Genomic DNA, 21,888 nt, shown 5'->3' on the forward strand with positions numbered 1-21,888 from the left:
AAATCCATCTTCAATAGATGGATTTTAATTAGTATTTCTACAATTTAATTTAATTAGTATTTCTACAATCAGGTAGAAATACTAATTAAGGTAAAATTAGATATTACTTATTCTTTCTTTAAAAAATCAGAAATAACTGAGTAGGTTTCTGAAGAAGATAATTTTGTAAACAAAAAATTTAAAAATTTGCAAGCAACTAAATCCAGGCAGTCAGTAATAGCACTCCCCAAGAAAATACTACTATAAAAATTTGAAATTATTCCTTAAGAGCAAACAAACAAAACAATATACAAGATATTTGAACAACATGGATAATAAGCAACATGTTTTCTTAAAGACAGCATCAAAAATTTTAACCTATAACCAAAATCTGGAGTTCAGGTTTACTTCTGAATATAATCTCATCAAGGGTGATCATGTTTCCAGTATCTCTTTACACCTCGGTAATAAAACAATGTGAGTGGACACTGGAAATGTCTGTCTGCCATCCCATTCTGCAAGTTGGTCTTTTACTAAAACATCTTCAGTTAAAAGTTCTCCAGTTGCTATTATTTACTGTGGTCAGGCGACCAGATAGCGGGGTCCCTCCCCTCAGGGTCCTGGGCTGTAAATTAGAGAGAAGGCAGAAGTGAACTGAGTTTGGTGGTCATTTGAGATCCTGATGGACATTTGTCTACCTCACAAAAGCCCCCTACAATTGGGCTCAATTTGTCACAACTGACAGCTTCTGCTCTAAAGAGGCCCAGATCTGGAGTGGCACAGATGTTAACAGTTTTTCTCTTTGCTCAGTTTGGACCACAGGGACAAAATTCACAGAGTTGATAATTCTAAGCAACCTGCAAAACCTCAAATATGCACCTTTCCCTATCTCTTTTCAGAGCTCATTGATGTTATTCCGATCAGTTTCCTTAGGGAGAAAGCCATTGCCAGAACCAACGAGCAGGAGACCTACAGGAACACAATAATTTCATGAAGCATTAGAAGGACTCTAAAAAATACAAACTGAGAGGGCATCTTCACGCAAGTCTCTGAGCTTTTAGAAGGCAGAGCCCAGCCTCACTCACCGCTGTATCCTCCCACGGGGTTGAACTGGGTGGACCACGCAACAGTCCCTCTGTAAATGATGCACAGAATTGACAGAGGACCTTGACATGTGGTCTTAACGAGCCCATTTCCCTCAAGTCTCCCTTACACTGGTTTCAAAGAAGTTCCAATTTGTAACCAGACATCCACAGCAGGGGCCATTAGAAGGTACAATCACAGTGGATTCTTGTGGCAAAAGCCATCCAACTCTTGTGTGTTTTGTCTGTTCCCAGAAAAATGACTGAGGAAAACAAAAATTTTTGTGCAGGCACCTTGCCGTGAGTACAGTTTTCATATAATTGTCTTAAGAGTAATTGAATCTGTCTTTTAACAACTCACAAATTATCTCCTGACAACTTGAAATAATAGACTTTTTTGTTAAAAGGAAAAGCCTGTGGAGACCAAAGGTTAAACAGGTCTTTTCATCATGATAAATCACTGGTTAATGAGGTCACTATTGTTGAGTATTACGACCATTCCCTTTAATGCCATTACCTCCTGGTTGTAAAGCTGACACTACCAATGGGCTGCATTCTTTGAACTTTTCCACAATATTGACTGGCTTTTCTGAGCAGATGTTCCTTGCATGTGATTGCAAGAGGTTCTACAATTCTCAGTCAAGGAAACAGCTTCAGGGAAGCTTATGGAAACCAGACGATTGAGGCTTTGGCAGAGACAAGGTTAAGAAGGAGCAGGAAAAAAGAACACAAGTTTTAATTCTGTGATAATAACTTCAATTTGCCCCATGTACCTGAGGTGATATTATGTGGCAACTAGCACCAGAGAGCTTAATGAATGGTTATTCATTACAAATAAGGTGAAAAGTGCAATTAATACTTGGATTTCTCCTTACACATTACAATAGCATACATCTTCTCAAGTTGATTCTTACACAAATTCTCTATGTTCCATTTATTAATACTACTTTTAGATGGGGAGACTGAGAACCTTAGAGAATTCCTTTTTCTAGGTCTTGCAGATATTAGGTGATAAGGAATTATTGACACCAATCTCATGCTCTCTCATACACACAATCATTGATACCAGAAAAAGAAATTAACTAACTACACATTAGACTCCGGTAAGTATTAATAGTCACTTCAGATGTTTCTTTTAGAAACAACAATTCCACAAGAGTTGTTCTTCATTTGCACTCAATGACTGAACAGAAACAGAACTATATCATTTTTACAATAGAAAGATTTTAGAGAGATTGTAATTCCCAATTACATAGGGAACAGAGGCCCAGAGGTAACTTAGCAATTCTCATAGCCAGATGATGAATGAAGATATCATGAATGTCATATTTGCAGCAGCATTCTTAGAGCAGAATTGCTTCAGGGCACATTTACAATTTTTTGAATCACAAAATCTCCCTTCCTTAATGTTTTCTTGTTGTTGCATTGTGTTGTTTTGTCTGCCTGAATTAAAAATGAAAAATGGAATTAATAAATCAGATATACTGCTAATATGAAATCATGTATAATGCCTTCCAAATACACATTGTTACTATTATGTAGGCAGGACACCCAGATATTTTGGCATGAACTGTACATTTATTAACATCTGCTACTCACTGCCTTTGTGAAAAAAAGAGGAAAATTAAGCCATTGCCATCACTGGAGCGCTAGCAGACATTCAGTTGAAAAAGATGTGTATGAATTTATACCATTCCTGTTTCACAAAATTTTGAAGCATTGGAATAACTTAAATGTTTTACTTTTTGAGTTATTGAGAAAGAACTTTTCTCATAGGGGAATAAATCTAGAATCACTGATGTTTGCTACCTTTTTCCCCCCTCACAGTAAGTAATGACATCTACAACATTAGCCAAGCTTTGCTACTTCAGTCTGTGTTTTTACATTTTTTACATGCTTTAAACTTTTTATTTTATATTGGAATATAGCCAATTAACAATGTTGTGATGGTTTCAGGTGCGTAGCAGAGTGACTCAGCCATGCATACACCTGCATCCATTCTCCCCCAGCTCCCCTCCCCTCCGGGCAGCCACATGGGTCCAGCCATCACGGTTTGGGTTTGCATCACTTTTGAGGGATACTGATGAGATTTAGAGAGGATTAAAAGAGAGACTTGAAAAAATGGGGAAGCAAGAGAACAGCAGCATATTGGATGTTCATTAAGGGCAAACCACTTTTGTATCTGGCAGATAGAAGGCATTCAACCCATGTTTGTTGAATTAACTGAATAGGTACAAATGCACAAATCATAAGTGAACACTTCACATATACTCTATAGATAATGGTTTAATTTATACTTCAGGCTTCCTTTTCCAAAGCTGGCTGACTTCAAATATTTAATTTATTATCACAACTTCCAACTGTCAGTCAGGTGGAGAATCATTTTGTCTCTTTTGACAGATGAGGAAATAGAGCCACTGAACAGGAAGCATACTATATACAAAAAGAAATACTGATTTCAACTGAATCTTGCTCCATCTTTTCAAAATTATAAAAGGGAAACCATCCAAAATAAAACTGAAAAATTTAACACAAGAAGAGGCAATCTTGGTTGTGTATGTTCCTGCAAAGAGGGAAAGGTTTCCATTTTGGGGGAACAACAACAACAAAAGAGTCAAAAATCTTCCCTTTCACACAACAAAGGATAAAATGTGGCCTTGAAATAGGAAATTAATCTCCCCAGTGCTCTGTCTCTGTATTGTCAAAAACTCTGATATGGGGGAAAATTCTAGATGTCTGGAATCCCATATCAAAGCCCTAATAATGAGCTGTTTTTCACTTTTTTTTTTTTTTTGAGAACGGCAACCCTGGATCTGCAGGGGGGATTAGGCAAATGTTCATTAGTAGGGCTTAATTTCCAAACCTAAACTCAGACTAGGCCTAGTCCACATTCACATGAAATAAAAAAAAAACAAAGAAGAAGTCAGGCACACTTCAGGATGTTTTGAAATACATGGGTATTAAGTCCTGTCTTGGTAAAACAAATATTCTGCTTAATTTCTTTTTTCACCACATTCAGGTATCATACAGAGTCTGAATTGGAGACTAAACCTATTCTCTCACTTTAAGGGATTACAGTGTTTCAATAATCAAATTAAATAAGTGATTTCAAGAACATGGGTCTGGTCAGTGGACAGAGAAATAACGAGAGGATGGTAGTTAACATTTTACTTGAACTCACCACAATGTTGTATTGTGCCACCTTTGGCTAGTGTAGTTATTCTCATTTTAGATGAAGAAAATCAGATTCTGATGGGTGAAACGAGAGGTGAGCATGTAACATTACTAGCGAAACAGTCTGGCCTCTCTGTTTCTAGCTCACTGCAGTGGTCAGCAGTATGATAGTTATAATGTCTGCAGTGCTTTAAAAAACCTCAATATAATCTTGTGATAGAGAAGATGGGCCAGATAGCTTAAAGTGTATAACTCCAGGGGTGGCCAGCTCACATCTAGAATGTGTACTTCCCAGGAGCAGGTGGCTAGTGCTATTTCAGAAAACATACATCCCAGAGGAGGCCAGGTCATTCCTGATTGACAACTCACATGCTGCTAATTGGAATACAGGGCTGTCAAAAAGGGATATTATTAGTGAAACTAGTATCCTGTTAAATACAATAAATGTTAGAAAATGGGTTTGCATTCAACATAAAGGGATGGGCAAAAATAGTTCAGGGTCTCTCTCCATCTTTGTATGAACAAGGTATAAGAATCCACTGGGGGACTTCCCTAGCAGTCCAGTGGTTGGGACTCTGAGCTTCCAATGCAGGGCACACAGGTTTGATCCCTGGCTGGGGAATTAAGATCCCACATGTTGTGTGGTGCAGCCAAAAATAAAATAAAAGGCACATGCCATTGGGGAAAAGAGGATCTAAAATAAAAAGAATCCACTGAGGCACTGCAGGAGCAAGGGGATCCAAAGACCCTGAGAAGTTTGTCTTCAAGGAGAGCTAGAAGACAGCTACACAATCCATCAAGCATTCCTGGACTCACCCCTGTGATCATTTAGTATCCACCTTCAGCCATACCGTAGCCCCAGTCTATAGATTAAGTTCTGATCTTCAAATTCCCGAATCAAAAATATTCAAGGAACCTTAGTCTGAAGTTTGGAGTTTAAGCATCAACTTTCCCACATGTCTGGGGTTGACTTTCGGTGGCCAAGGTTTTGACAACTTGGCTTTTTCTTCTTCCTGGGGACTTTGTAATATGATCACAACTTGGCTGCCTGGGTAAGGGTCCTCCTCAACAGTCATTCCAAACCCAGAGTTTGGGTCCTGCTCTTGACATACAGATTCTAGCCAGGAAAGTACAATTTCCATAAGTTTGCCCAAGACAGTCCTGGTTAATGCCTATTGACGCAGTGTCATTATTGTGTAATTATTAATAGCACTCCGATTCCCTCTTAGAAGTGTCCTGGTTTGCATAAGAAATTATATGTTCACTCTACCCTTGAGAGAAGAAAACCTTCTCTTCTTCAGCATTATATTCCTGGGGCTTGGCAAGGAGATGGACTTCAATATGTATCAGCTGAAAGTGAAAGTCACTCGGTTGTGTCAGACTTTTTGCCACCCCATGGACTATAAGTTCAAGGAATTCTCCAGGCCAGAATATTGGAGTGGGTAGCCTTTCCCTTCTCCAGGGGATCTTTCCAACCCAGGGATCAAATCCAGGTCTCCCGCATTGCAGGTGGATTCTTTACCAGCTGAGCCACAAGGGAAGCCCAAGAATACTGGAGTGGGTAGCCTATCCCTTCTCCCTTCTCCAGCAGATCTTCCTGATCCAGGAATTGAACCAGGGTTTCCTGCATTACAGGTAGACTCTTTACCAACTGAGCTATCAGGGAGGCCCCCATGAGGATTCTCCAGGCAAGAATACTAGAGTGGGTTGCCATGCCCTCCTCCAGGGGATCTTCCCAACCCAGCGATCAAACCCAGGTCTCCCGCATTGCAGGCAGATTCTTTACCAGCTGAGCCACAGGGAAGCCCATGTATGGGCTGAAGGAGTGAGTTAAGTGAATGAAAGACTCTGTCACAGTGTGTTACCCGGAGCCAGTCTTCCTGATATTACTACTGCTTAAGACTTGCCAACACCACTTGCGTTGACTTTCAAATACATTCTTACATTTCCTGCAGCCACTTAAATTAGGCCAACTTGAACTTTTCACTTTCATGCATTGGAGGAAATGGCAACCCACTCCAGTGTTCTTGCCTGGAGAATCCCAGGAACGGAGGAGCCTGTTGGGCTGCCGTCTATGGGGTTGCACAGAGTTGGACACGACTGAAGCGACTTAGCAGCAGCAGCAGCAGAAGTGTCTTCTACTGGCCAAAGCTGGGAAAATCTGAATATCAATGAGAGTAACAACATCAATGGGTTGAACACATTAAATAAGATTAAGCTCATAATTAAAAGTGATAATCAAAAGATTCCAAAACAAAACTTCATTTGTGATTTTTGGAAGACCTGAGGAACCAATTCATCATTTAAAAACTAATATATATGGACTTCTCTGGTGGCTCACTGGATAAGAATTCACCTGCCAATGCAGGGGGCACAGGTTCGATCCCTGTTCCAGAAAGACTCCACATGCTGTGGAGCAACTAAGCCTGTGTGCCACAACTACCGAAGCCCATGCCCCTAGAGCCTGGACTCTGCAGCAAGAGAACCCGCCGCGCTGAGAAGCACACGCACCAGGAGGGAGCAGTTTCCACTCTCCGCAACTAGAGAAAGTCTGGACGCGGCAATGAAGATGCAGCACAGCCAAAGGTAAGTAAATAAATACAGCAGTGTGTACATGTCAAAAAAAAAAAAAAAACTAATACAGAAAGGGAAAGAATCAAGCACTGAGCCTGCCTTTCTTATAGGACTAACTACACCTCACTGTAGGTCATCAGCTCCTGAGGGGACGTTTGGCTTTATGATAGGACACCAGCTAATAACCAAAGACTGAATGATGTATTTAGAATATCAACATTTTCCAACTTCTAAGGAAATAATGAGTCTAGATTGGTGGTTCTCAAATGGAGCAATTTTGACCTTCAGTAGACATTTGGCAATGTCTGAAGACAGTTTTGGTTGTCATAACTGGGGAAGAGATGCGTATAGCGTCTAGTGAAGAGACATCAGGGATACTGCTAACATCTGAAAATGCCCAAGACAGTGCCCCGCAGTAAACGATTATTTGGCTCAAAATGCCAACAGTGCTAAGGATGAGAAACCCTGAAGTGGACAATAATTCTTAATGGTTGCGAATATTAGAGACAAGCAGACACTGTGTCCCTCGTGAAAGGCATACACAGCACCTCCTATACAGTTATCATGCAAGAAAAATCAATCTTGCATCTGAGTAAACCTCTAGTTCAGGGGCTTAGTAGGCATTCAAATCCCCAAGTGGGCTTTTGAAAACACAGATTTCTGGGATCCTCAACTGAAGTTGCTGATTGGATAGGTCTGGGTGGGCTCCGAGGTGTTGGCTCTGCTGGCCCAGGCTCACACTCCAAAATACAACTTTCAGTTTACAAGAAATAAAGAAGGTAGGGGAACATCTTAACTCATTATAATATTCATCCATCATACTCTTTATTATACTATTGGAGTTCATTATAATATTCTCTTCTGACCTGGGAGTGGGGGGCTTATCTAACAGTGTCATATCATTTTGTCTTTTCATACTGTTCATGAGGTTCTCATGGCAAGAATACTGGAGTGGTTTGCCATTCCCTCTTCCAGTGGACTACTTTTTGTTAGGATTCTGCACAATGACCTATCAGTCTTGGGTGGCCCTGCATGGCATGGTTCATAGCTTCATTGAGCTTCACAAGTCCCTTTGCCATGACAAGGCTATGATCCATAAAGGGGTGTCCAATATGCTATGGGGAAGAGCAGAGGGCAATCATTAATAGCTCCAGAAAGAATAAAGGGGCTGGGCCAAAGCAGAAATGATGCTCAGTTGCAGATGTGTCTGGTGGTGACAGTAAAGTCTGATGCTGTAGAGAACAATACTGCATAGGAACCCGGAATGTTAGGTCCATGAATCAAGGTAAATTGGACATCATCAAGTATGAGATGGCATGAGAACATCGACATCTTAGGAGTCAGTGAACTAAAATGGACAGGAATGGGCAAATTTAATTCAGATGATAAGTATATCTACCACTAGGGGCAAGAATCCCTTAGAATAAATGAAGTAACCTTCATAGTCAACAAAAGAGTCCAAAATGCAGTACTTATGTGCAACCACAAAAATGAAAGAATGATCTCTGTTCGTTTCCAAGGCAAATCATTCAGTATCACAGTAATCAAAGTCTATGCCCCAACCACTAATGCTGAAGAAGCTGAAGTGGAACGGTTCTATGAAGATCTATATGACCTTCTAGAACTCACACCAAAAAAAGATGTCCTTTTCATCATAAGGGACTAGAATGCAAAAGTAGGAAATCAAGAGATACCTGGAGTAACAGGCAAGTTTGGCCTTGAAGTACAAATGAAGCAGGGTGAAGGCTAACAGAGTTTTGCCAAGAGAACACACTGGTCATAGAAAACACCCTCTTCCAACAACACAACGGACAATTCTACACACGGACATCATCAGATGGTCAATACTGAAATCAGATTGATTATATTATTTGTGGCTGAAGATGGAGAAGCTCTATACAGTCAGCATAAACAAGACCGGGAGCTGACTGTGGCTCAGATCGTGAATTCCTTATTGCAAAATTCAGACTTAAATTGAAAAAAGTAGGGGAAATCACTAGGCCATTCAGGTATGACCTAAATCAAATCCCTTACGATGATATAGCAGAAGTCACAAATATATTCAAGGGATTGGATCTGATAGACGGAGTGCCTGAAGAACTATGGATGGAGTTTCGTAACATTGTACAGGAGGCGGTGATCAAAACCATACCCAAGAAAAAAGAAATGCAAAAAAGGAAAAATGGTTGTCTGAGGAGGACTTATAGTTGATAAAAGAAGAGAAGTGAGGCAAAGGAGAAAAGGAAAGATATGCCCAACTGAATGCAGAGTTCCAAAGAATAACAAGGAGAGATAAGAAAGCCTTCCTAAGCGATCAGTGCAAACAAATAGAGGAAAATAATAGAATGGGAAAGACTAGAGATCTCTTCAAGAAAATTAGCGATACCAAGAGAACATTTCATGCAAAGATGGGCACAATAAAGGACAGAAATGATATGGACCTAACAGAAGCATTAGATGTTAAGAAGAGGTGGCAAGAATATACAGAAGAACTATACAAAAGAGATCTTAATGAGCCAGATAATCATGATGGTGTGATCACTCACCTAGAGCCAGACATCCTGGAGTGTGAAGTCAAGTAGACCTTAGGAAGCATCACTGTGAACAAAGTTAGTGAAGCTGATGGAATTCCAGCTGAGCTGTTTCAAATCCTAAAAGATGATGCTGTTAAAGTGCTGCACTCAATATGCCAAACTCAGCAGTGGCCACAGGACTGGAAAAGGTCAGTTTTCACTCCAAATCCAAAGAAAGGCAATGCCAAGGAATGTTCAAACTGCTGCATAATTGCACTCATTTCACACATTAGCAAAGTAATGCTGAAAATTCTGCAAGCTAGGCTTTAACAGTACGTGAACTGAGAACTTCCAGATGTTCAAGTTAGATTTAGAAAAGGCAGAGGAACCAGAGATCAAATTGCTACCATCTGTTGGATCATAGAAAAAGCAAGAGAATTCTAGAAAAACATCTACTTCTGCTTCATTGACTACACTAAAGCCTTTGACTGTGTGGATCACAACAAACTGTGGAAAATTCTTAAAGAGATGGGAATACCAGACCACCTTACCTATCTCCTTTTGTTTTGCTTTTTTAATATTAAAGATATTCTCTTTTATCCTAAGAAAGTTACAAAAATTTCTCTAGAAACTATATTTCTAATTGTCTATTCTGTGTCCATCTTAGTGTCCTTACCTGGTGGAGATAGTGTCTCCCAGACACAGTCCCTTGAAGGCTATAGCAACCTGCTATAAGTCTTGGGCAGTCCTAAGCTATATTTACAAAATGACACAAAACGACTATCACACAAGACACCCTGGGAACTCAAGGATAGTGTCACTGGGGTTGACCAGAAGGAAAGACCACCTCCTTCCTGATGTAAGAAATCAGGGATGGCTGCATGGAAGAGGAAGGGTCAGTTGATTCAGAACCTGAAGCAAACGCATAAGATTTTGACAGCTGGAGATGCAGTAGATAAGACAGACAAATGAAAAGTCAATCACTGCAATAGATGCAATGGGGCAAGGTCGAAACTGGTTCAGCATCTGCTCAGAGGCTGGCAGGAGCATGGGAGCCCAGGAAACTTGTAGATGTAAGGAAGTTGGAGACACATAGTGAAGAATGGAGAGTGCTCAGTAGATGATGTGTCGTAAGTCTCTTTTGTTTTTCAAAGGACTTGCCTTATTTTGGAAGCCTCACCCACATAGCTCTCTTGTGTAGGTCTAGTTCATGCAGGTTCTTTTCTACTTCCTTTCCTTTTGATACTGCAGACAATTCCCCTCTCCCTCTAATGTAGACAATTCTCTCCACCAATGGGTACATGTATATTTTCATTTCCACAAAGACAGCCCGCTGCAACACTACCCCCAGATGCACAGGGTGTCAGGTTGAAGAACTACAGAGATGGCCAGGCCAGGCAGGTTCTGTCAAATTCTCCACTGCCTTGCACACATTCCTGACCAAGGCTGCCCCAGGGCTGTGCTCCTCACTGAGGGAAATGGTTGTGACCCTCAGCTCCTTTATTGGGTTTCCAAGTGAAACAAATAAATTTGGTCTAAAAAAAAAATGCTCATTTCATGTACACTGATTAGCATAAAATTGCCCTTTTGTCTCAGCTGCTACAGAGAACAATGGTGCTGAGACTCCTGGCTGGGAAGACAGTCCCTTTCCCTTCTTGCACATTGGCTCAGGTCACTCCACACAAAGATCCCAAGGAACCAGATCAGCCAGACTTCCACTGTAAACACCAAGAAGGGACCTCTGGCCTCAACCTGCTGCATCTCTAGGTGAAAACATAAAACATGGACAGGACAGAAAGTATTCCTCTCCGAAGTGCAATTTCTACCTCCCTTCAGGAGCAGAACCTTAAGACACGGGCGATTTTATTTTATTTCCTCTTTTATTATTTATGCAGTGGCTATCGCATAAGTCCTGATTGGCCTTGACTCTTAGCATCTGAGAAAGAGGTGAGAAAGCAAATCAAGTCACTGCTTATTCCAAGAACTTGGAAGGAATTACCAGCCCTATAATGCTGAAATCCAAGTATATGTGTGTGTGTATATACATATATGGGCTTCCCTGGGGGCTCAGTCGGTAAAGAATCTGCTTGCAATGCGGGAGACCTGGGTTCGATCCCTGGGTTGGGAAGATCCCCTGGAGAAGGGAAAGGCTACCCACTCCAGTATTCTGGCCTAGAGAATCCCACAGACTATATAGTCCATGAGGTCCCAAAGAGTTGGACACAACTGAGCGACTTTCAATTCATTGTATACATATATATGTGTGTGAATACATATATTTGACTCTGAAGTATGCACTTTCCTACATTTTAATATCTCCCAAATAGGCAGAAGTCCTATGATTAACAGCGCAAAATTATAAATGGCAGGAATTTTTCTTTCTTGGTGGCACATGAAACTGTGTGTGTTTAATAATTGATAATATCTTGGATTGGATTTAAAAACCAGTAAAAGTCAATGACAGACTGTTAGAAATTGATAAACAAACAAAAATCCTCGTATTGACAAGCTCTGCGCATCTCAAAGGAATTTCCCTTCTCATTCCAGTCCTCCAAAGAACAGTTTTCCAGGAGACAGAATTCTGTTTTATCAATCTGAAAATGAGGTAGTGTATCTCAAATTCCCTAAGACTACTGGTTCCTAGCAAAACTGCAAGGAGACAGAATCAACTTTAGGCAGACAGAGCTGGTTCTAACTTCCATTTCTGGTACTCACTATTCTTTCCTTTTTGAAGCTTCACTTACCTGCTCTATAAAAGATTGATGACATTTCTCTCCTAGAAATGAGATAAAGCCTGGTATGTAGGAGATGCTCAGAAAAAGTTTCTTATCTATTAATACAGTTATTTGTGATACTAGATACACAATTGCCCAGAAGTTCATGCAATCTGCAAAACACACCAATCAGGTATGAAACTGGTAACTTAAAGCAAGGTCACACGGTTGGTGAAAGAGACGGGGCTGGGGGTTCTGAACAGACTAGTGTTCTCTTTTCTATTCAACAGCCGACTCTGTCAAAATTCTCATCATAGCCCCCAAGGCCTGCACTCTGGATCCTAAAGAGCCCCAACCCACTCAAAAAGCGAACAAACAAATCCAGAGAGTGACATGAAAATGGCTAGGTTCTTTAGAAGACATTGACTGATTCTAGTGAGCATCTGTGTGAATTATCATGTCAAAAATGCAGGGGTCATAACGAGCTCTGATAGGATCCGATGCCTGTGACCCCCTCCCCTGACATCCTCTGGGGGCCACCAGTCCTAGCCCGACACAGCTGCTCTGCTACCCCAGTTCGCAGCTATATTGACACAGCCATTTTCATGGTAGGCCTGTTGTAAATTTGTTGTTACATGGTGCGTCTGCCCCAAATTGCACGGTGTACGTAAATTTTTGTGTGTGTGGCGGGGCTGGCACGGGGGTTGGGGGGTACCGGGGCTGAATGGAGCGTGTGATGAGCAACCCGCAGGAGACCTAACCCTGATAAATTGTTTACTTGTTAGCGATGCGGCTCAAGCGTGGGCCGGGGGCTGCGGGCTCAGCGGGACAGCCGTAGAAGGTGGACCCACGCCAATTACGAGCCATTGTGGCGTCGCACCCTGTGATTGACACCAATGTCTCCCCTCTCACCATGGGTCCTTTTACTCTCCCAGACCCAACACAAGCCCCACTGTGCTAATACCATGGTGTCTTCAATTTCCTCTGCTGCCAGCAAAAATTAACCTAGGCCTGCAGCCTGTGGAAGACCTAAGGCCTCTGTTTTATCATGCATTTTCCCCCAGTTTTTCAAGGATGAGTTAAAAAATAGAGGTTGCTAAGGCCAGTTGGGCAACAAAGGAAGCAAAGGGACAAACATTATCTTTGGATGACTGACTTCAAAGTTAATGATCTTCCCCACTGAATTGTGCCCTCCGCTCCTCAATGAGGTCTTTGCCATCAGATAAAGAAGCGCCTCTTTAATCCACTAACACTTCTTTGTCCCTTTGTGGCAAAATGATCATTTCATCAGTTTCGGGTACTCTCTGCCGGGAGAGGTTTTTTTTTTTTTTTTTAGCCTGAGTGATTCAGAGCAGGAGGGACAGAGAAGGGTATTTCTCTACTTCATTTTTCCTCAAGTGACGGCTGAATAACTATGCAAAAAAATTAAGGCATAATGACCCAGTAACAGTGACAAAACCTAATTAGTCACGGAGGCCACTGGGTAATGAGCCGCAAAACCCGGCTCTTGAGTGTGTAATAACTGTATTTTTCTCCATTTCTTCCCCTTTAGTCACAGCCTTGTGTGGCATTTTTAACAAACTAAAATGGCACCAGATGCAACAGGGTTCAGACATTTTAACTTGAATTAAGAAACCATATGTTCCGATAAGTCATGGTCTCTTCTTTCCCACAGACTGGGTGCTCCATCTGCGAGGTAACACTCCGATGGCCCATGGTGAGTGAGCACCCCACAAACACCATGAGGGGCTGGGCTTGGGAGTGGGGTCTCCAGAACCCTTGCTAGAGACAGCGGTTCTGACTCCCGCCGGCATCCTGGATATTCCAGGTGTGGGGCCCAGATTGTTCTCTGAGCACGCTAAGACTGAGAAGCTTGAGGGGGAGAGCAGATGGGAGGGGGCTCTGTGTCCAAATAATTGAGTCTGGAATGCTGAGAATTGCCTTTAACCCTGGTGGCTCAGGTGGGAAAGTACCGCTTACAATGTTCAATCCCTGGGTTGGGAAGATCCCCTGGAGGAGAGACTGGCAATCCACTCAGTATTCTTGCCTGGAGAATCCCATGGAGAGAGAAGCCTGGCGGGCTACAGTCTGTGGGGTCACAAAGAGCCCGACATGACTGAACAACTAAGCATGCATTTATGACAACGTCATCCACTTTCGGTGATTTAAGACACACTTTAGCCAAGTCTGAGGCTCCCAAGAGCCTTGAGAATTAGGATGGTCCTGGTCTCCTCCATCTTTTTGAGAGAAAGCAACCAAGGATCAGTGAGCTTAGGACACTGCCCATGACCACAGGAGTGCAGGCATCAAGCTTTGGAGCCACATCTGTGATCATTATCCCAGCGTATTTCCTGTTTGTTGTCATTATTATTGTTGTTAGCAGTAATTCCCCTTTGCAGTTAGAACATTTTTTAAAGGGCGGAAAGTTTACATACCATAGTTTGGCATGACCTCTGTCTTCAACCCTCAGATCCAGAATCAGTTAGGTAACAGGTCAGTAATAAACAATGCTTATTTGGAGCGGGGCATCATTGGGGGTGTGCCCTTGGCCCTGCTCTGATTTTAATGTGAGATACTTCCAAACCCCATCCAGGCAGGCGCTGCCCTACAGTGCTAACTTTCATTTCTCCTCTGTTTCAGTGAAGGTCATCTTACTTCTGGACGACACCAACTTTGGGGCTGCGACTGGGCTTAGAAATAACAGGCATTACGATCTTTGCTCTATGCCACAGAAAGGCTGACTTTTCTTTTGTTCTTCCCCATACCCAGCAGACCAAGAAAAAAACCTTCACGAGATGAATCCAGCTCCCTCTAGATTTCAATAAGGATCTTATCTCCCCCTGAGCCTCCGGCTGGGGAGTCACATAGGGGAATCTCAAATGAGGAGTCCCACGTGGAATACAGAGTATAGAATTCACCAGAAGACACAGACACAGGTTTGGAAAAAATTGCCTCCTTGGGGAATTTTTAAATATCATGCAGTTAAAAAAAAAAACACCAACCCAGCAGCAACTCTCTCCCTATAACAGGAACAATGCATGATATGAAAACATAAGCAAAAACAAAAAAAAATAGATTATACAACTCGAGGGTTTATATAATACATGTTATATTTTAATTCCCCATATAATTCTGACACAGCAAAGGCCTGGTGTCTGGGACTGTGTAAATGTGACAGCTCTCTGTTTCTCTAATCCAAGAGCAGCTGCATAAGGCAAAATAAGAATGTGGCGACCCCTGTTTAAAAATTCTCAAGGATTTCAAGACAGAGCATTAAACGAGGTGCGGGCCCTTCCACACCTTGGGTCCTGTGTGACTGCACAGGTCACATACCCATGGAACCAGCCCCGGAAAGCAAAGCTCACGCATCAGCGTCCAGGTTGCAAAGGCGCACATGAGACAACCATCAACAGTTGGGCTGAGAAGACCGCCTTGCGTTATCCCGACTTCTCACTCAGAGCGGTTCAAAGCTGACTCTTTTTCCTCTAAACTTTGAACTTCAGAAAGCCTACTTTAGCATCTCAGAAGTACTGTATGTAAAATAGGGAGTCTCTCCGTGCAGACAATGCCATTTCTTCTTGACTCTTCTCTGGACTTTCATCTATTCTAGTCCCCGGCAAGCTTGGCTGCTCTGCTCATTGGGCCTTTTCCTGCACTCCCGTCATTATCCTCTTTTTATATACTGCACTTCGTGCCCTTGTGAACCTGTTGAAAAATAGTGAAAGAGAGCTGAAAAGTGCCACTGGCTCCTAAAAATAGTGCTGAGGAGGAGGCAGAAAGGGGGAACTCCGGTTTTATTCAGTGCTAAAGATAACACCACCAGAGTGATAGACTCCTCCCAATTGTTTGTCTCCCCCTCCCCACCCCGGGCACTGAATGAGCCTCTTAGCAGCTCTTGAGGGCCTGTCACAGGTAGGCACCCAACAGAGATAATTCCCAGCCTATGCTTGACTGCTTCTTTATAGACACTCACTCATGGTTCTGAAAGGCCTCAGACACTGTTGAATAAACTCCTACTCGCTTCCATAACCTTTTTCTCCCACTGAATTTTCCGGGGATGTGAGCAGCTTCCCAGCCTCGCCAGAGGATGCTTCTGAATGCACTCCTGTTCTGAATCAAAGTCTGACAGCCAAGCCCCTTTCCTAAACAAGAGAAGAAAACGGGGGCATCGTTCCCCAGGAGGAATCTCTGCACTTTCTTCTTCAGGTGAAGGCCAGCTCCCAGAGGCTCTGGCCTTCTTCCTGCTCTTCGCATGGGTTTATTTAGTTAGGTTGCAGGAGACCCGTTTTTTGTTTTTGTTTTTGTTTTTTTAATAAACGAAAAAAGCTTCTGTTATCTGAGTCCTCTCTCTTTTGGTTTTGAACATGAAAGACATGCCTATGGGACATGCCGGGGGCCTATTTGTCCTCAGAATGTCCTAGAAGAACACCACACTGGCTGTGAATCCAAGCTCCACCATTTGTTAATGTGTAGGGCCTTGGGCAAGTCCCTTGCCTGTCACAGTCTCATCTATAAAGTAGGGCTAATAACAACCTCTCTCATAGGCTACTTTCTATCAAAGGTTCAAATAGATCATGTATGTAGAGTGCTTTCCATGGTGCCCAAAGAATTCAATAAGTGTTAGTTTTTATTACTATACTATTTCTCTGTTTTTCTTTTGTTATTCTTCTGATTTGCAGACTCTTAGAAGGCAATGGCACCCCACTCCAGTACTCTTGCCTGGAAAATCCCGTGGATGGAGGAGCCTGGTAGGCTGCAGTCCATGGGGTCGCTAAGAGTCGGACACGGCTGAATGACTTCACTTTCACTTTTCACTTTCACGCATTGGAGAAGGAAATGGCAATCCACTCCAGTGTTCTTGCCTGGAGAATCCCAGGGACGGGGGAGCCTGGTGGGCTGCTGTCTATGGGGTCGCACAGAGTCGGACACGACTGAAGCATCTTAGCAGTGGCAGAGGCCCTTTGAGGCCAGTCTTTGGCTTCTGAAGACTGTCTTCTGGCCTTTGACACTGACCACCTGCCATCCAGATCTTTCTAAGCTGGCTTCTCAGTGAAGGAGACACGACCTTCTCCTTATCACTATTAATTCATCTCTCTTTGTGTGTTCTAAACTTTGGGGCTTTATTTCTTTTTGGCTATGCTGAGTCTTCATTGCTGCTATTGGGCTTTCTCTAGTTGCTGCAAATGGGGGCTACTCTCCAGTTGCGGTGCGAGGGCTTCTCCTAGCAGTGGCTTCTCTCCTTGTGGGGCACAAGCTCTAGATTCATGGGTTTCAGCAGTTGTGGGGCACAGGCTTAGCAGTTGCAGCTCTTAGGCTTGGCTGTTCTGTGGCATGTGGGATTTCCCTGGACCAGGGACTGAACCCATGTCCCCTGCACTGGCTGGCAGGTGGATTCCTAATCACTGGTCCACCAGGGAAGTCCACTTTTCATCTGTCTCTTGAAAACACCCTAGGTGGACACATTTTGTTATAGTTCCTCATTCAAATAATGGGAGTGAATATCCCCATGACTTCAAAGGCCTCTTTTAAGATCACTGAGGCATGAGAGCACTTAGGGAAAATATTATATAAGACTTTGGATTACTGTTCTCTTTATTCTTTGTTCACCTTTTACTTCATTGTGTGAAATAAACAAAACAAATGCCTTGCTGCCTCCCTACCAGAAAGATAGAAAGATCCTTTTAGAGATTTCTCATTTAGAGGAAAATGAGGCCAAAAGTGGGGGCAACCTCCTTTCCTCTTCTTATTCCCCCAGCATTTCCTCTGGAACATCATTGGCACAAAATGCAAACTTCAAGGTGACCCATCTCTGAGGTCTTTGTTTTGAAATATCAGGCACCAGCAACACTTCCTCTATGAAACCACAAGGTTTTAATCCACACGCTGATTGGTGTGTGCTGGTGCTGGTTTAGCTACTCAGTCGTGTCCGACTCTTGCAGCCCCCTGGACTGTAGCCCACCAGGCTTCTCTGTCCATGGGATTCTCCAAGCAAGAATACTGGAGCGGGTTGCCATTTACTTCTCCAGGGGATCTTCCCAACCCAGGGATTGAACCCAGGTCTCCTACACTGCAGGCAGATTCTTAATTGGAACCTCTAGAATCAAGCGGGCTTGAGGTTAGGAAGGAGGCTCCCTCACTGAACACGTGAGCATTCTTTCTCTTAACAAGAAGAAAGGCATTTGTGTCCTATTCAAGTTGCTCCCCCTTTAGGATCAGCACAAAGCTGTCTGAGGTAAAGTCCTGGGGGAAATTGTTCAAAGGGAATTCCACCCCAATTCCAACCCACCCCAGAGAACCCATCACTCTGAGACATCTTTCCTCTCAGCAGGACTACTTGTGAGTAATTCACTTACTCATTCAGCTGTCTACTGAACACCTACTCTGTGCCCGGTCCTCTGCAATATGCGTGTGTGTGTGCACTAAATTGCTCAGTTGTGTCCGACTCTTTGTGACTCTATGGACTGTAGCCCACCCGACTCCTCTGTCCATGGAATTTTCCAGGCAGGAATTCTGGAATGGGTATCCATTCCCTTCTCCAGGGGATCTTTCTGACCCAGGGATGAATCCGTGTCTTTTATGTCTCCTGCACTGGCAGGCGGGTTCTTTACCACTAGTTCCATCCGGGAAGCCACTCTTCCATGTGTGGGGATATGGAAATGAGTCAATAAATGATCCCCACGGCCAAGAACTCACTCTCAGTAGGATAAGGAGATTACATACAAAGAACTCTAAGCCATGGTTTAAAAAACCCACTGTGCCACAAAAGAGGTGCAAGCAAAATATTGTGGGAGTACAGAAGAAAGAGAGACGAGTTCAGTTTTCAAGAATTGGCAGGCGAAAGGACAGGATCAAAAAATCCTCTTGAATTGTGCCTTAAAAGATAAATCTGGATTTGTTCTTGCAAAGATTTGTTGAAAGAGGAAATGAGCTTCCAGGTGGAGGAACAGTCAAAGCTCAAAAGTGTCGGCCCAAGAGGCATGTTCAGGAACAAGAGATATTGCATTGCCATTCAATTTTCAAACGTGAATGAACTCTGAGAGAAAGGGACTTCCAGTCTTGTTTGGAGCCACCTCCTGCTCTCAGTTTATGCCCAAAATGCTCACCTCTTTCCAAAGTACACAGAGTTCCACCAGGAGTCCTGAGGAGTTACACCAGCATAAGACTTAGTCTTTGCCCTCCCAGGGCTCACAGCCCTGCTTCTTCATCCTTTTCTCTCTCTCCATACATAGTGTTAACATCCCTTTTACTATACTAAAACAATCTATAGGTATTATCATATACCTTCCAGGGCTTCCCTGACTCACTGGTAAAGAATCTGCTTGCCAATGCAAGAGACGTGGATTCAATCCCTGGGTCAGGAAGATCCCCTGGAGTTGGAAATGGCAAACCACTCCAGTATTCTTGCCTGGGAAGAATCTGTCCTGGGAAATTCCATGGACAGAGGAAACTGGCGGACTACAGTCCACGGGGTCGCAAAGAGTTGGACGTGACTGAGTGACTGAACATACACACACATTATCATATATGATATAAACTACATATTGAGCTGTGGTTTTGGAGAAGACTCTCAAGAGTCCCTTGGACTGCAAGGAGATCAAACCAGTCAATCCTGAAGAAAATTAACTCTAAATGTTCATGAGAAGGACGGATGCTGAAGCTGATACTCTTAATACTTTGGCCACCAGATGCGAAGAGCCTGCTCATTAGAACACACCCTGATTCTGGGAAAGATTGAAGGCAGGAGGAGAAGGGGATGACAGAGGACAAGATGGTTAGATGGCATCACTGACTCAATGGACATGAGTTTGAGCAAGCTCCAGGAGTTGGTGAAGGACAGGGAAGCCTGTGTGCTGCAGTCCATAGGGTCACAAAGAGTCGGATATGACTAAGCGACTGAACAACAACAACCTACATATATAATTTCAAAAAAAAAAAAAAAATGTGATACCCTGTCAGAGATATAAAGGAGAAATAAAAGAAAAATAATTTATAGTAGCATATATTTAAATATGTAAATGCTTGAGGAAGCTTACACTAAAGTTATGAGAGATCAAAAGTTTTTATCTACATGTAGGATTATTGTAAATGCGGTCACTATAAAAGTGGATCAACAGACCTGTATTTTGCTGGAGAATCAAGCACCACAGTGTTGCCATCAGTGGATGTAATTTTCTGAAGTGGTTGAAAACTCTTAGTCAAAGGCCAGGCTAAACAAAATGGATATGGGGAGAGGGGAAGAGAGGGTGCGATGTATGGAAAGAGTAACATGGAAACTGACATTACCATATGTAAAATAGATAGCCAACGGGAATTTGCTGTATGTCTCAGGAAACTCAAACAGGGGCTCTATATCAACCTAGAGGGATGGGATGGGGAGGGAGATGGGAGGGAGGTTCAAAAGGGAGGGGGTATATGTATACCTATGGCTGATTCATGTTGAAGTTTGACAGAAAACAGCAAAATTATGTAAAGCAAAAAAAAAATATATATATATATATATATACATATATATAAAATAGCCCTTCTTTGTTTTTTAACAGTGGTTGCTACATTCCTGGGAAATTCTCTGTATATTAAACTGTGCAATGATTACTTGGTGTCTACAGGCTCCAATCCTTTGGCCACCTGATACAAAGAGCCGACTCACTGGAAAAGACCATGATGCTGGGAAAGATTGAAGGCAGGAGGATAAGGGGGTGACATTGGATGAGATGGTTGTATGGCATAATTGATGCAATGGCCATGAACTTGGACAAACTCCAGGAGATGGTGAGGGACAGGGAGGCCTGGCGTGCTGCAGTCCATGGGGTTGTGGAGTTGGACATGACTTGGCAACTGAACAAGAACAAAAAATAGGTAAAACAGAGTTTGGCTGATTCATGTTGATGTTTGGTGGAAACCAACATAATACTGTAAAGCAATTATCCTTCAATTAAAAATAAATAAAAAATAAAAATAAACCAGAGTTAGGTTTGAGCCTTAGACAATTATAAAAAGTTTTTAACTTTGAATATCTAGTGGAATACCACAAAATTTTGTGACTTGTGGTGTAATTATTGTCTGGGACTATCCTCTGCATTGCCTCTGCATGTATATGACAATAGTCCTCACCAATCAACGTGATCACTAGTCACCACACATAAATATTTACAAAATGCCTCTGAGGGGCAGTGCCAGCCCATTGAGAACCAATAGGTTTAGAGTTTAATTGAGGAAGGAAGATTCACACCCCAAAAGACAACCATATCATCTATTAAATGTCAAATCAGTCATTCAGAATAGACATCAGGTACTATTCCAAACAGGTCAAGAAAATTGGGGATTCGAGTTATCAGGAAATTCTTCACGACTTAGCATGGGTTAAGAAAAAGTACAGACTCTGAATCAGACTCTGGGGCCAGAATTCCAACTTTGACATTTGCTCCCTGCATGAATTTGTATAAGTACTTTAACTCCTCCAATCCTTCTTTTGTCTAGCTGTAGAATGGGAATAATGATACCTACTCTGAAAGGTAAGTGTGTGTGTGTGTGTGTGTGTGTGTGTGTTAGTCACTTAGTCGTGTCCGACTCTTTGCGACCACATGGACTGTAGCCTGCCAGGCTCTTCTGTCCACGGGCTTCTCCAGGCAGGAATACTGGAGTCGGTTGCCATTTCCTTCTCCAAGGAAAGGTAAGTAGAGAGGCTTAAATGAAGTTGGATATGTAAAGTATCTGGGAGAATACCTGGCTCTTGGCAGATGTTCAACAAGCAGTTACTTGTTACTGTTATAAAGGAAGAGCAGCTCTGGCTGGCCTCTGCAGGCTGACAGGAGTGGGGAAGGCAAGGCAGACACAGTGTGAGCAAAGGCCTGG

The 21,888-nt window shown here is 42.7% G+C and overlaps 1 protein-coding gene across 1 annotated transcript in view; it reads right to left on the reverse strand.

The window, feature by feature from the left end:
* Positions 1-874: 874 nt before the first annotated feature.
* Positions 875-21,888, reverse strand: part of LOC107131959 (ubiquitin-conjugating enzyme E2 variant 1-like) — a 38,591-nt gene continuing 17,577 nt past the window's right edge. Inside the window, exon 4 of the mRNA XM_015461172.1 lies at positions 875-948. Coding sequence (XP_015316658.1) covers positions 875-948 — 74 coding nt within the window. The remainder of the gene's footprint in view (positions 949-21,888) is intronic.

Source organism: Bos taurus, chromosome 29, assembly GCF_002263795.3.
Source record: "Bos taurus isolate L1 Dominette 01449 registration number 42190680 breed Hereford chromosome 29, ARS-UCD2.0, whole genome shotgun sequence".
NCBI lineage: Eukaryota > Metazoa > Chordata > Mammalia > Artiodactyla > Bovidae > Bos > Bos taurus.